General features: G+C 39.6%; 1 protein-coding gene across 2 annotated transcripts; it reads right to left on the bottom strand.

Annotated features, from left to right (window-relative positions):
• Positions 1-7,429: 7,429 nt before the first annotated feature.
• On the bottom strand, positions 7,430-9,714 carry LOC149814433 (endochitinase B-like). 2 transcript variants are annotated; one of them, XR_016428095.1, is made up of 2 exons: positions 8,817-9,083; positions 7,430-7,879 (listed from the first exon to the last, which is right to left on the bottom strand). XR_016428095.1 is itself a non-coding variant. In XM_089990238.1 (2 exons), exons 1-2 carry the CDS (start codon positions 9,695-9,697, stop codon positions 7,698-7,700), a joined length of 459 nt encoding a protein of 152 aa, XP_089846364.1. In that variant the 5' UTR covers positions 9,698-9,714; the 3' UTR covers positions 7,430-7,697. The 2 variants fall into 2 exon arrangements, 1 of the variants encoding a protein (XP_089846364.1); XM_089990238.1 differs by lacking the exon at positions 8,817-9,083 and adding an exon at positions 9,421-9,714.
• Between the last annotated feature and the right edge of the window lie 2,889 nt (positions 9,715-12,603).

Below are 12,603 nucleotides of genomic sequence, written 5' to 3'. Positions count from 1 at the left end.
AATGAATGGACTGGTTCTTTAATTTGAGATTGGGTTTAGGCTATGAGAATTCGAACCACAATCAAGAGGTTGGGTCCACTCCAAAGGTTGGACACCTTGGACCAGATCCAAAGTACCAAAAACTGAGAACGAGCAGAAACCCGGTTACTGTTCCAAAACGATTTTGGGAACCAGTTCTGTAAAGTGCCCAAATTTTCAAAATTTTTCACAAAAAATAAGTGATTATTCTCAGTATTTTGATGAGCTATCGATGAACTTTTGGATGTTTATCAAGTTATTTAACTTATACAAACTTTATAGATACTTTTAAATCTGGATCTCGATGGAGGATCCACGAGGATCGACCCCCACAGAACTGAGTTCAAGTCATACATTTGACGTATATAGTATCCACAAAATCTTCTAATTAAATTATGTTTGGATCCAGTATATGATCCGAATTTATGAAACATCAAAACAAAAACTTGAATCTATTAGCATACCTAATCCGGGTTCAGAAGGAATTTATAAAGGAGAGAACGAAGCTCTGGGGAGATCCGAAGCACTCCAAAAAACCAAATGGCACAAGTTTGGATCCATGTGGTAAGGATCTAACCACAAATCACATTGAATCCAAAAGAAAATCCATATTTATCCGGAGTTCAGAAATGAACCCAAACCACTTAAAACACCAATACTTAGGTGGATATCGAAATCCAATAGTGACTTGATCCGACTACAACCCCCCCTTAAAAGATTTCTCTTTTAAGGCTATTTTTTATTTTGATCTTTGAAAGATCCAAATCCACCATTTTCTTTGTTTTTTCTTTTTTTGATATATATATATATATATATATATATATATATATATATATATATATATATATATATATATATATATGTGTGTGTGTGTGTGTGTGTGTGTGTGTGTGTGTGTGTGTGTGTCCTGCTGGACCCAACCCATTCCAAAATTGGGCCCCCAACCCAATTTTTTTGGGACAGTTCTAGAATGGATCCCACTGGATCCAACCCGAATTCGGGTTGCCCCCTGCCCCCCCTGTTACTTTCTATTTAAACCCCTTAGGGGGGTTTCTGTTTTAAAAAAACCGGCACCCCCATCTCTCTTCCTCTTACTCTCTGCAAACCCCTGCACCGTCTCTCTCTGCTTATCCTCTCTCGTTGCACCCTCTCCCCCATCACCGGAAGCCCTCTCTCCTATAAGTTTTCTCTCACTCTTTGTTTATGGTGGGGACAGGAGGGTGTCGCCCTCCTATCTCGACTCTCTCACCGGGACCCCCTTGCCAGAGCACCCACCTTCGCCCGACTCCTCCTTCCTGTGTGTGTGTGTGTGTGTGTGCGTGCTTCTGCGTGAGCCGACCAAAGGCCAGTCCAACGACCAGCCCCATTGCCAATCCTGTCACCCATGGGAGTAACCTTGCAGGAGCGCCACCTCTGCCTCACCCAACCCTTCTCTCTCTGCGGTGCAAGGATCATCCAACGACCCTACCGTCGGGTCTTCTTTTGTTCACGAGGACCACCCCAAACCTCCCTATTGGCCTACTGCTCCCCTCTCGTCGTCCTACCACCGAACGAACCAAGGGTCGACCCCCTCCCTCCCGGTTGCCTCAATTTTTCAAGTAGAGGGTCGACACTTTGGTTCCACTGCGGCCACTGCCACCCATGACTGACCCTCCTCTTCCTCGCCTGTCGGTGACCCTAACCCTGACCCGACCCGCACTCTGTGCAAGGGAGGTACGACAACACCTCCGCTCCTCTCTCTGCGGACCCTCTGTCAGACGGAGGCAGGCCAACCACTATGACCGCCTACTCTCCCTTCCTCTTCTCTTCTGATTCCTGCGGGCAGGCCACCCTGCTGCTGCACCATCACCTCTTATTTGTTGGATTGGGAGGGAGCCACCCCTCTTACTAATGTCGGTCGTGAAGAAGGATTTGAAAGAAAGAAAGAATAAGGAAAAGAAAAGATGGTTGGGGTTGTCAGTGCCACCATCACCACCATCGAGTTTGGGGGGCCCCGCTGACCCTGTCTGTATTGCTGCCATAGTGAATATAGCTACCTCGGAATTCAAGCACTGTATTGAGATTCATGCACTGCTTTGGGAAGCATGCAGCTTGTCCCATTTTATTCACCACGATTTGTTTCATCGTTTTGTTCTGAAGACTCGCTCAGGCATGCAAGGCTGCGCACACTTCTGTATTTGCGACACAAGACCTGTGGCATATGCGCTAGCCTTCACCACGTTCACCATCTGCAAGTGCTTTGCATCACGGATTTCAATGTAGAGATTTCTTACAATAACTCTAGTATTTTTGCTATTTTAATGCATGTCTCTTATAAGTTTATGCTAATTAAAATATGTGCTTTCTATTTAAGTTACAATGAGCATATATGTGTGTGTGTTATGTTTTTAATTCAAGAACACAATTTCGTGTATTCTTGCTTCCTATTAATTACATCATTTACTTTGATGTGGCGTTCTAATGTGCACATGCTCTAGCATTATGCAATTTACTTACCCGCCTTGTTTATGTTATTTACTTTGCCACCATGTTTTAATGTGCACAGGCTTCAACTTTATATAATTTACTTAATTAGCTAGATGTACATTTTTGTATATTGGGCCTCGTTTATGTTATTTATTTTGCCACCACGCTGCAACATGCATAGGCTTCTACTTTATGCAATTTACTTAGCCCGATATATAGTTTCGTATACTAGGTCTCGCTTACGCAATTTACTTAGCCTGATGTACGATTTCGTACACTGAGTCTTGCTTATGCAATTTATTTAGCCCGATGTGTGCTTTCACACATCGAGCTCTGCTTTACGCTATTTACTTTACCATCACGTTGTAATGTGTACATGCTTTTGCTTTATATATATATATATATATATATATATATATATATATATATATATATATATATATATATATATATATATATATATATAAGACACACAATTTTGCCTACTTCTGCCTATTTTAAATTATGCCAGTATGTATTTAAAGATATAGATTTGTGCATTCTTATTGTAACTTGATTTCAAAAGAATCTACATGTGAGGTTTCAAGCTCGCATTCCTCGATGTCTCAAAAATTAAAACAAGTGTTTTACGTTCGCATATTTGTAATATTTAGCATTCACATGTGTTGCTTATCCTATGTATAAAACAAGACTCCCATGCTAGCATGCATTAATATTGTCGCGTACATACTTATCAGACAACTCCCTAGCGTTGGGGTGTTCTTCAAAACACCTTTTCAACTTGGTTCGAACCTTAAAATAAGTTGAGATTATTATGACTTAGGAATTCACAACTGAGTTTTTTCTTTGAACTAACATAACAAAAAGGCTTCGATTACGTGGCCTTCGATGGTATGTACGTTATGTCCATTTTTGTATCTAGAATGATTCACATATTTTTTGATTTAAGGAATGAGATATTGTATTTTCAATATCGTGTTCAAGTTTCAATCTGAGAAACCAATATCCTTCTCATCATTGTAGTACTATCAGACATGAACAATATACTAGTACAATGATCAATAGACTTGAGGCTTATGATAACCTCATAGTACGACAATGCACCATATTAAAAAAAATCACATAAATAGAGATGATTGCCTTCACATAAAAGATGCAAGATTTGGTTTAAAAGACTAGAGCATATTGAATGGGTTATCAGATAAAATAACACCTGACGTTCTCATTCATATTTTGGTTTTGTCAAGAGAGAGGATATAAGGTACAAATTCTAATGGACAAGTTATTAACAACTATGCTTCTTGAGTGATAATGACTCAGCGTTCTTGGTTATCGAAGTTTGAAAACTAGGCTACAAAATATTATCTTAGGTGGTAGATCTCATTCACTTATATAGAAGTTCAGATGCATCCCCTGGTTACAAGTGGTTTTTAGAGAATTCTCTCTCGGTCACTAGGTCGTCCCCTTTAGAGCGAATTCAACTAGTTATTCGGGATATCAAAACACATAGAATAATAAACCCTTGATCGGTCTTAGTTGTTTCTACGTATTATCCTGTGAGTACCCGCTGGTCATAATTATTGAAACAAGATTATAATGTGATTAATGCATGTGATGCATATTGGAGCTCGTAATGGAGCTATAGAATATTAAACCCTGTTGAACTTGGGATTATATGGATACCATGCGATGTGATATATGATACACATTGAAAATGTACATGCTTATGCCAGAATTAGTGGTCATTGACCATGTGAGTGGTCGGTTGTGATTATGCAGAAATGACAATGATAATTCACTTGATAAAAAAAAGCCTGTTGAGGAATTGTTTCCAAGAGGGTGACCCTATGAGGTTTTACATATCAAAGATCGACTAGTTTGGTTAGGACGAGTCTCTATGAGGATATGTGAGTCCAAGACTAGGTAAATCCAGTTAGAATGAGTCTTTGTGAGGATGGTGATGTCCAAGACCAGATAAATTTGATTAGAACATTTTTGTGAGGGTATACTAACCCAATACCAGGTGGTCCAACGAGGATGAGCCTGTGAGGATGTACGTTTTTTAGACCAAGCAATTTGATGAGGAACTTGTTTCCAAAATATGGTAAATCTCTAAAAGATTAAACCGTTTAAATATAATATTTGAGATGGACTGTGATGGCAAACTACAAACCTATAGATTTAGCTATATTCCAATTGTTGTAGCATTATTGAATGTTGATTTCAGATCAACCGTAGAGCACAGTATAATTGCAATGAATTATAGAAATATTAGGTGAATGGCACATCACACATGAATTGTAGAAATATTAGGTGAATGGCACATCACGCTTATAAATGAGTATGTTGAGTTATTAGGTAAATAACACATCACACCTACTTAGTCATGTTGTAAATGATTGCATTGTGTTTTATCTAATTAAAATATATCACACATGTAACATAATTGGTGTACATCATGGATATCTGATTATATTTGATTAAATGCATTGTATTTTATTTGAATGACATATATCACATATGTTTATCTTATTGATATATATCATGAATATCTGCTTGAATGGATTGTGTTAATATCAATGTATTAGCTTGGTACAAATCACTATGTGTTCTGGTGTAGACTTACCATGCTTTCACGAGTCTGACCCATTTTATGGGCATACAGGTGATTACAGATGTAGCTACAGAGTGGATGTGAGATGCTGCGATGGCATCTATGAGCCAATCATTTTTTTTTTCGGGCACTAAATTCAGAAGTGCAGGATATTAACACTACAAAAAATGTCGAAGCAAACATTGCAAATTCAGTAGAAACAATAATGGAAATGGAAAGGTTTACTCGAGGAATTGAGTAAACCTAGAACTAGCAAAACAGTCAGTGCGGAAGTAGACAATTCACGAGTGCTGAATTATTTTTTGGCAACCATTGCCGATCAACAAGTGTGGTTGTGCAACCGCCCATCAGAGTCCAAAGACATGGGAGTGGCCCAAGTGACAGTGGGTGATATGTTGATTTCCACGTCAGATGGGGATAAAGAAGGTGCTGACTTGGATGCCACATCCTTACCTCATCTTGATGTTCACACAAATATGTTGCTAATCTCCTCGGTGATTTTAACCGTATTTGAAGGTTGACAACATGTTTGTGTAAATGTTAGGAGGCCCGCACAAATATTTATGCGAAGGTCAAGAGGTTCACAACATATTTTTTTTATTCTTATGGGAACATTAGGATGCAAATCAAAAGGTTTACTAAGGGTAAAAATATTCTAAAAAGCTGAGAATCAGATTTTTGGACATGAGGAGTATTTCAACAAATTATGAGGCATTCAGAAAAAGCTTAATTTTACAAGGACAGTATAGTTATTGATAAAAGGCTGGCTGGACCTGATAAGTGAACTATTGCCATGTTCTGTACTTATCATTTCATACTGAGAAGGTATTCTTTAGAGCAATCTACGATCATGCACAGTTAATTTGGAACTCAGGGTGGGCATGAGCTGAGAACGTGAGATCAGATCAGTTGATAGGTCAAAACACAAATTTTGTTTTTTGGTATTTCAAAGTCCTGGCTGTTCATAGCCTTTTATCACCGTACAAACAGTGGGGTCCACTTGGAAAGCTGGTATCATTACACAAAAATGTAAGGCCATGAGCTGTGATGATTTCAAAAGACAAAAAATTTGTGTTTTTACATTTCACCTGATCCGATCACAGAGAGCATCAAGTAAAATCAACCAGTTTTTATGTAAAACCCTATACAGATTGTGACACCTGTCCTGCGTAGTGAGACCCACCTACCAAATTCAATTAGGGGTGTCAACGAGTCTGATTTACCCGGACTCAAACCCTATAAGGTCTGGGTATGGTGACAAATAAGAAGACCCGAGTCCAAATCCAAAGGTCCCATTAATGCATGGACTCGGTATAGTTTGTGAAATTTTATATCAGACACGGACCCAACCCGAGTTCTGATTAAGTCCTGCAATTTTTCAATGTAAAAATGATAAAAATATTATTTTATCGGGTATGGTCCAAGTCTGGTTCATGTAGTTCCTATCGAATCCGGGTATGGTTTCTCTTATAGCAGACCCGATTAGACTTGAGTCTGGACCCAATACCATACCAGAAAATCTGGTCCAAGTCTGGTTCCACGTGGTCTGAACCAAACCCGACCCATTGACACCCCTAAATTCAATGTGGTCTCATTCGATGTGTTTTTGCAGTAATCCGCAAAAACATGTTTAATTTACTCGATCCAGTCAGGTCTGGCTATTCGTACCCAGATCTCAGCCGGCCCGCGACTAGGACTATAAGGGCTTGCCCATGTTACTGATGGCTCGAACAAGTCAAGTAAAATCTGGCTGAGCATGTACCTGTCAGGCCCGAGGGAGGATCGGGTACAATGTGATTGCAAATTTTTAGTGTGCATTTTTAAGATGCAATCTGTCAGCTGTGGGTCCTAAGCAATGACAGAAGGTGCAGTACATTAAAAGTGTGCAACTACATTGCACCTGGTCCTCCCCTGCGGGATCATCTCACAAATGGAAGCAAAATATGGCCAAACATATATATTTAAAGACACTTTAATAGATGTTAGACTCTTCATGGCTTGTATAAACTTGTTAAGTAGTAACAAATATATTTTAAAGACACTTTACATCATATAAAGTGAAGGAATGAAGCAGTTGGTTTGCAAGTAATTTCTTTTTTTTTTGTAATCCTACTGCTTCCAACTCTAGAGCAATGCCTTTTTTTTTTGGTAATGAAGCCAGCTCGAGCTATGCTCATTTAGCTCGGGCTCATTATGAGCTCAAACTTGACTCAGCTTACTACAAGCATGAGCTAAGCTTGATCAATTCAAGCTCGGCTTGTTTACCAGCTCTTATTTGAATTGGTTTATAATTTTTGAATGCAGAATACAGATCATAAGAGAGTATGCAAATATAACAAAGACCAAATACAGACTTATTCTGCTCTTTATTTATGGGGAATATGCATAACCCCTCTTTGGATGGCCCATATCAGAGAGTCATTAGTTAGTGACACCTCTAGTCTTGTTTCATAATACAATTATGAAACAACAAGCCCAAGACTAAACTAACAAGAGATGTTTGGACCGGGGTCGACCCCAAATTGGTTGCAGAACCTTCGGTAGAATCCGACCCGGCTAGCCACTTGGCCTGGGTTTCCTCCATTGCACTCCCCACTGTTTATGGCTCTGATGGTGGATCCGAAACCGCCACCGGTGGTGATCCCGTTGTGGCAGTTGCTGTTTGCCATCCAGAACCAGACTGCTGTCCTAAAGGATATTGTAGGGTTCTGGGCCACAATCTCAGGGTTGGCCAACCCATTGAACCCAAGGGCTCGTCCTGCAGCACCATAATTGTAATTCCTGCAGATGCACACATACACATAACATATGTAAGGTGTGTGAAGCATTGAGTATAGATGATATGAGGCAGGATTAGGATGTCATTCATCCATGTCATGAACGGCAACCCAAACACCATGGTTGGATAGTTTACCCCTCAGATAGGTCCCACATAAATTTTCAGAGCCATTCATCTTGTAAATGAATGCATCTAAGGCACAAAGGAAAAATGGTGGTGTTTGGGTTGCTGTTCACTTATGAATGAAGGACATCCAAGGCACCTCTGACGACTACAACTTAGGTACTGTACATGCCCCAGCCAACAAGGTCTAGAACCCAGACAATCTGGTGAGGATGGTGCCATATCACAAGGATTGCTCCGTCCAAAGCGCCGATCAGGTCCAAGGGACCTTGGACACCGTCCATCGTCAACCTTGGATGCCGTCCATCGTCAAGATGAATGACACCCAAAAGTTGTCAAAAGAGATGGTCATCTCCTGGATGGCTAACACAAAAATTTTGAATGTCATTCACTTTTTTGATGAACAGCATCAGCGGTTGAAAAATGAATAGATGAGATTCGTCCAAAACAAGAAGCTTTTGATGGTTCTTGGGTACAATTCATTTTGATGATGGATGGCATGAAATGGACCTTGAACCTCATATCAAACAATCACAGCTGGCAATCACAATCACAAAGACTTTTTCAACTTTGAGAAAGTGATGTGATTGCTAATTACAACCACAATTTCATGAAAAAGTTAAAATATCACAGGATGTAGAAAACATGCCCCAGAAGTTAAGAAACCTCCAAGCTTTGCTTAGTGCGGAGTACGGATTTAAAAACCTATATGCATGACAGGACAGTTTAACTTACTGCCCATTGAACTTATCTATTCTTTTCTTTTTTAATTTTTTGAAGGAAAGCCATTTTCCATTGAAAAGTCCTGATTATTACCAAGAAAGTTGAATTGGTCCTCTTCCAAAGTATCGTTGGTCTGGAGCACATGGCCATTGCGTGAAGCTTGGATCACAGTAACTGCTAGCAGGATTTGTCTCCCTTATGAAGCAAAGACCTACAAGTGCATATATATATATATATATATATATATATATATATATATAGAGAGAGAGAGAGAGAGAGAGAGAGAGAGAGAGAGCAACTGCGCAATTCATAGTATTGCAGCTACAAACGGAACTTTTCTGATGCTCAGCATTCCCCCCCCCCCCCCCCCCCAAAAAAAATGCTGAAATCCGTTCAAAACCACGCAAACAGGCCTTTAGCAGCGGTTCCGAAGACCCACTAAACATCTCGGCGCTTCAAAAGCGCCACTAATTCAAAAACTCGCAAAAGCAGCATTTTTGAGAGTTTTTGAACTGTTTTCGCATGCTGGCCGTCCATCACAAGCACAATGGACCGTAGCTGCGCACCTAAGGGTTGGCAGCTACGCTTTTTCCTATATATGATCACTTACAACATAACATAATGCATAAAAGAAAAACAACACAGTTAAGCCCAAACTTGTGAATGAAATAGTGTTATGTGCTAGAGAACTGCGTACTGCCAGTTTCATGCATGACATTAGCAAGAAAAGCAGCAAGCTCCCTCTTTTGGATGCCGGGACCGCCAGTCGTGCTGAAGCCGGGGAAACTTTCGGCAGCCGATACAAATGCATTGTAACTGTAGAAATTCTTCCCCTCACAGCCACTGCCAACGGCAGCAAGGAGGCCGTTGAAGAAAGCAGGAGTGACTATTGTCTGTGGCTGGGCTGAGCCCACCTCCAAGACAAGCGCCACCAACACCAGCGCCCCAATGAAATCCCTCTGACGCCTCCCCATTTTGTTGCTCACCTATGTATTTCACTTTTGTGTGATGTCTTAGGCTTTATTTATAGAGGATGACGAACCATTTTTTTTATTTCAGAGTTTTATTTTGATGGTGGGTCCCACACGTTTGGTTATATTTTTTTCCAATATTTCTTTCACGAGGGGCGGATAACTTTATATAGTGATATATAGGTGAAAAGATCAGGTGCAATATCATTACACAAATATTTGTGCATTAAGACAGGGCCTGGCCTTGCCTGATGAAGGGCAATTAGGTGATTAATGCACAAATTTTGTGTGATTAATGCACAAATTTTGTGTGATTAATGCACAAATTTTGTGCCATGTAATTGCACCTGATCCGGACTCGATTTATACTGACTAGTGAGAGCTTCAAGCTAATCCTACCCCAAGGGTAGAGTTGTGGGCTGGGTGCCTCGCTGGCTGGCCCTGCCCAGCCCACTACCCTGGCAGTGGACCGGGGCGGGGGACAATAAATTCCGACGATAGGTCTGCTAACGCCACCTCCCACTCGTCATTCTGCTTGAACTTTGCTAGCTTTTCCTCAACCGCTCATTTGCAGATATGCTTGTTGATGAGAATAAGTTTCTGCTGAATGTGCAGTTCATGTCGGACTTTGAATGCGCAGCTAAAGCATAGAGAAAACAGGGATTGAAGGGCGTGAGTAGTTACACAAGCTACGCGGTAAATCACTGAGGGCTTTGGATTTTAATTACAACCTCTAGTCCTATGGATTTTTGATATTGTGATCATTGAAGTTACTGGGCTCTTTATACATAAACCAGCCTCTTTGGCCTCATACTTATACTCTACCAAAGGGTGCTGGACTGGTTGTGCCCAAAGGAGAAATGCCCCTTCAATATCAAGAGTCACATCTCTTGGAATGTGTTAATGCAACTGTGTGTTTTGTAATGACTTATTAGTATTTGATTTATGTTAATTAATAGTTATGTGTTATTAATGTTACATCAACACATGGCCAGCTGTTGAAAGGGAAACAATCATTAGGGTGGCCTTCCCAATGGTTGTATAGTCCTACATTTTTCACTTGGCTATAAGGGGCCACTAGTGTTTCAATAATTTTATTTACTTATTAGGACTTTGCATTGAAGCACATTCTTGAGTTATATATTATTGACACAATCTATTTAGGACATATATATTCATCAATTAGACATACCTAAGTCTAGTGAAATTTTTTCGGTGCTAACTAACTTCTATTTCATTTTTCATAAGCATATGAACATATTGTATTTAACCTCAATGTGCTTACTCTTAGAGCTATCAACTCCTATATACAACAACAACAACTACTACTACGCCTTCATCCCAAAAACAACTTTGTTATCACCTCCTATATGAATTAAATAAATAACAACTTTGTTATCACAATAAATTTGAATTGGATCTCTAAGAATATTGAATTTCAAATAATTTAGAAAGTGATTCCATGTTACAAGCTACATATTCATCTTCTTGAGTATGTTATGCCATACACCCTTGCTTCTTGTACGATCATGCAACTACTTCACCTTCTAAAGTAAATACATAATTAGAGGTGAATTTTGCCTCATATCTCTCATGAGAAAAATCTGCATCAAAATAATCCATAAGCTTTAGCCTATTTGCGTGATAGCATAGCTTGAGTTCTTTATTTCTTTTTATATACTGAAAGACTCTCTTGAGTGCTTTTCAATAAGAAAGTTCAGGACTGCTCTGACATCGACCTATAAAGTCTTATATAAAAAATGAGCTACAACCACATACAACATGTTTATCTCAAAAATTTAACCATAAAACCAAGTTTTTATATCCAGTGTTGTCTTTTTCGGTAAACCATAAAACCAGGTTCTACTGGATCTGGTCTCATCTGTCCATTAATATCCAGCCTGGCTGGGACAACTAACTCTTACAAGTAGAGGTGTCAGCGAATTGAGTTCGGTTCAGGCCCAGGTGCTGGTACAAAGTCCGGAACTAGGTTCAATTGGACTCATCATAAGAGAAACCATACCCGGATCCTATAAGGATTACATGAACCAAACTCAAACCATACCCGGTAAAATAATTTTTTTTATCCATTTTATATTAAAAAACACTGGATCTTTGTCGAAACTTGGGTCAATTCTGGGTCTGGTATGAAATTTCACAAACCATACCCAACTCCATATATTAATTGGACTTTTCAGGTCCGACATGAATTCTAATCGGACCTTCTTATTTATCACCAAACCCTAACCCTATAGGGTTTGGTACGGGTCCTGTCAAACCCAACCCGTTTATACCCCTACTCACAAGTCAAGTGAAGTTTGTTGCAGGAAACTAATGAATAACGTTCCTAAAATGCCGTAGATGATACTCAAGCACAAGTACAAGCTAAGTTTTCTAGAAATAGCGAAACAATATCTAGAAAAGTAAGAACTCTAAGAAAAAACAGTAAATTACTAAAAATTTAATAATCCAAGTTTTTTTTTCCTTGATAAAGCCAAGTTTTTTTTTCCTTTTTTCTTTTTTTAATAATCCAAGGAAACCCCACCAAATCGCTGACCATACATTGCCTGGCCTCGATAAAATGTGAAAACCCTTGAGGTTTCCCCTACTTAAGGGATGCCACCCATGGGTTTCAAACTTGTGATACCCTATCAACTTGGTGACATTCAGAAGTTACCCCTACCAGATGGGTGAAGACCTGGTGGGCAAGGGACCCAAGGTCAAACTTTATTTTTTTGACAGAGAAAGCTGGGGTTAGATAGACCCACCCAATCAGTTATACAACCATATACCATTGGGATTCGAACTTGCAACATCCCAACACAAGGTGACATGCACTAGTTGCTCTTGTCAGACAAGCAGAGCCCCGTTGATAGACTTGCCTCTTTTTTTTATAAAGTATATAGAAA

Source organism: Nuphar pumila, chromosome 15 (assembly GCF_984573655.1).
Source record: "Nuphar pumila chromosome 15, dmNupPumi1.hap1.1, whole genome shotgun sequence".
In the NCBI taxonomy this organism is placed as follows: Eukaryota; Viridiplantae; Streptophyta; class Magnoliopsida; order Nymphaeales; family Nymphaeaceae; genus Nuphar; species Nuphar pumila.
Note: the sequence above shows the minus strand (reverse complement) of the source record. Positions and strands in the feature narration are given on the sequence as shown.

What these genes read in the sequence shown, in the direction of transcription:
- LOC149814433 (XM_089990238.1), bottom strand. Translation starts at nt 9,697, where the DNA reads ATGGGGAGGCGTCAGAGGGATTTCATTGGGGCGCTGGTGTTGGTGGCG. An exon ending in TGTCATGCATGAAACTGGCA is followed by an intron (nt 7,880 to 9,420) that starts GTACGCAGTTCT and finishes GTGCATCTGCAG; the next exon opens with GAATTACAATTATGGTGCTG.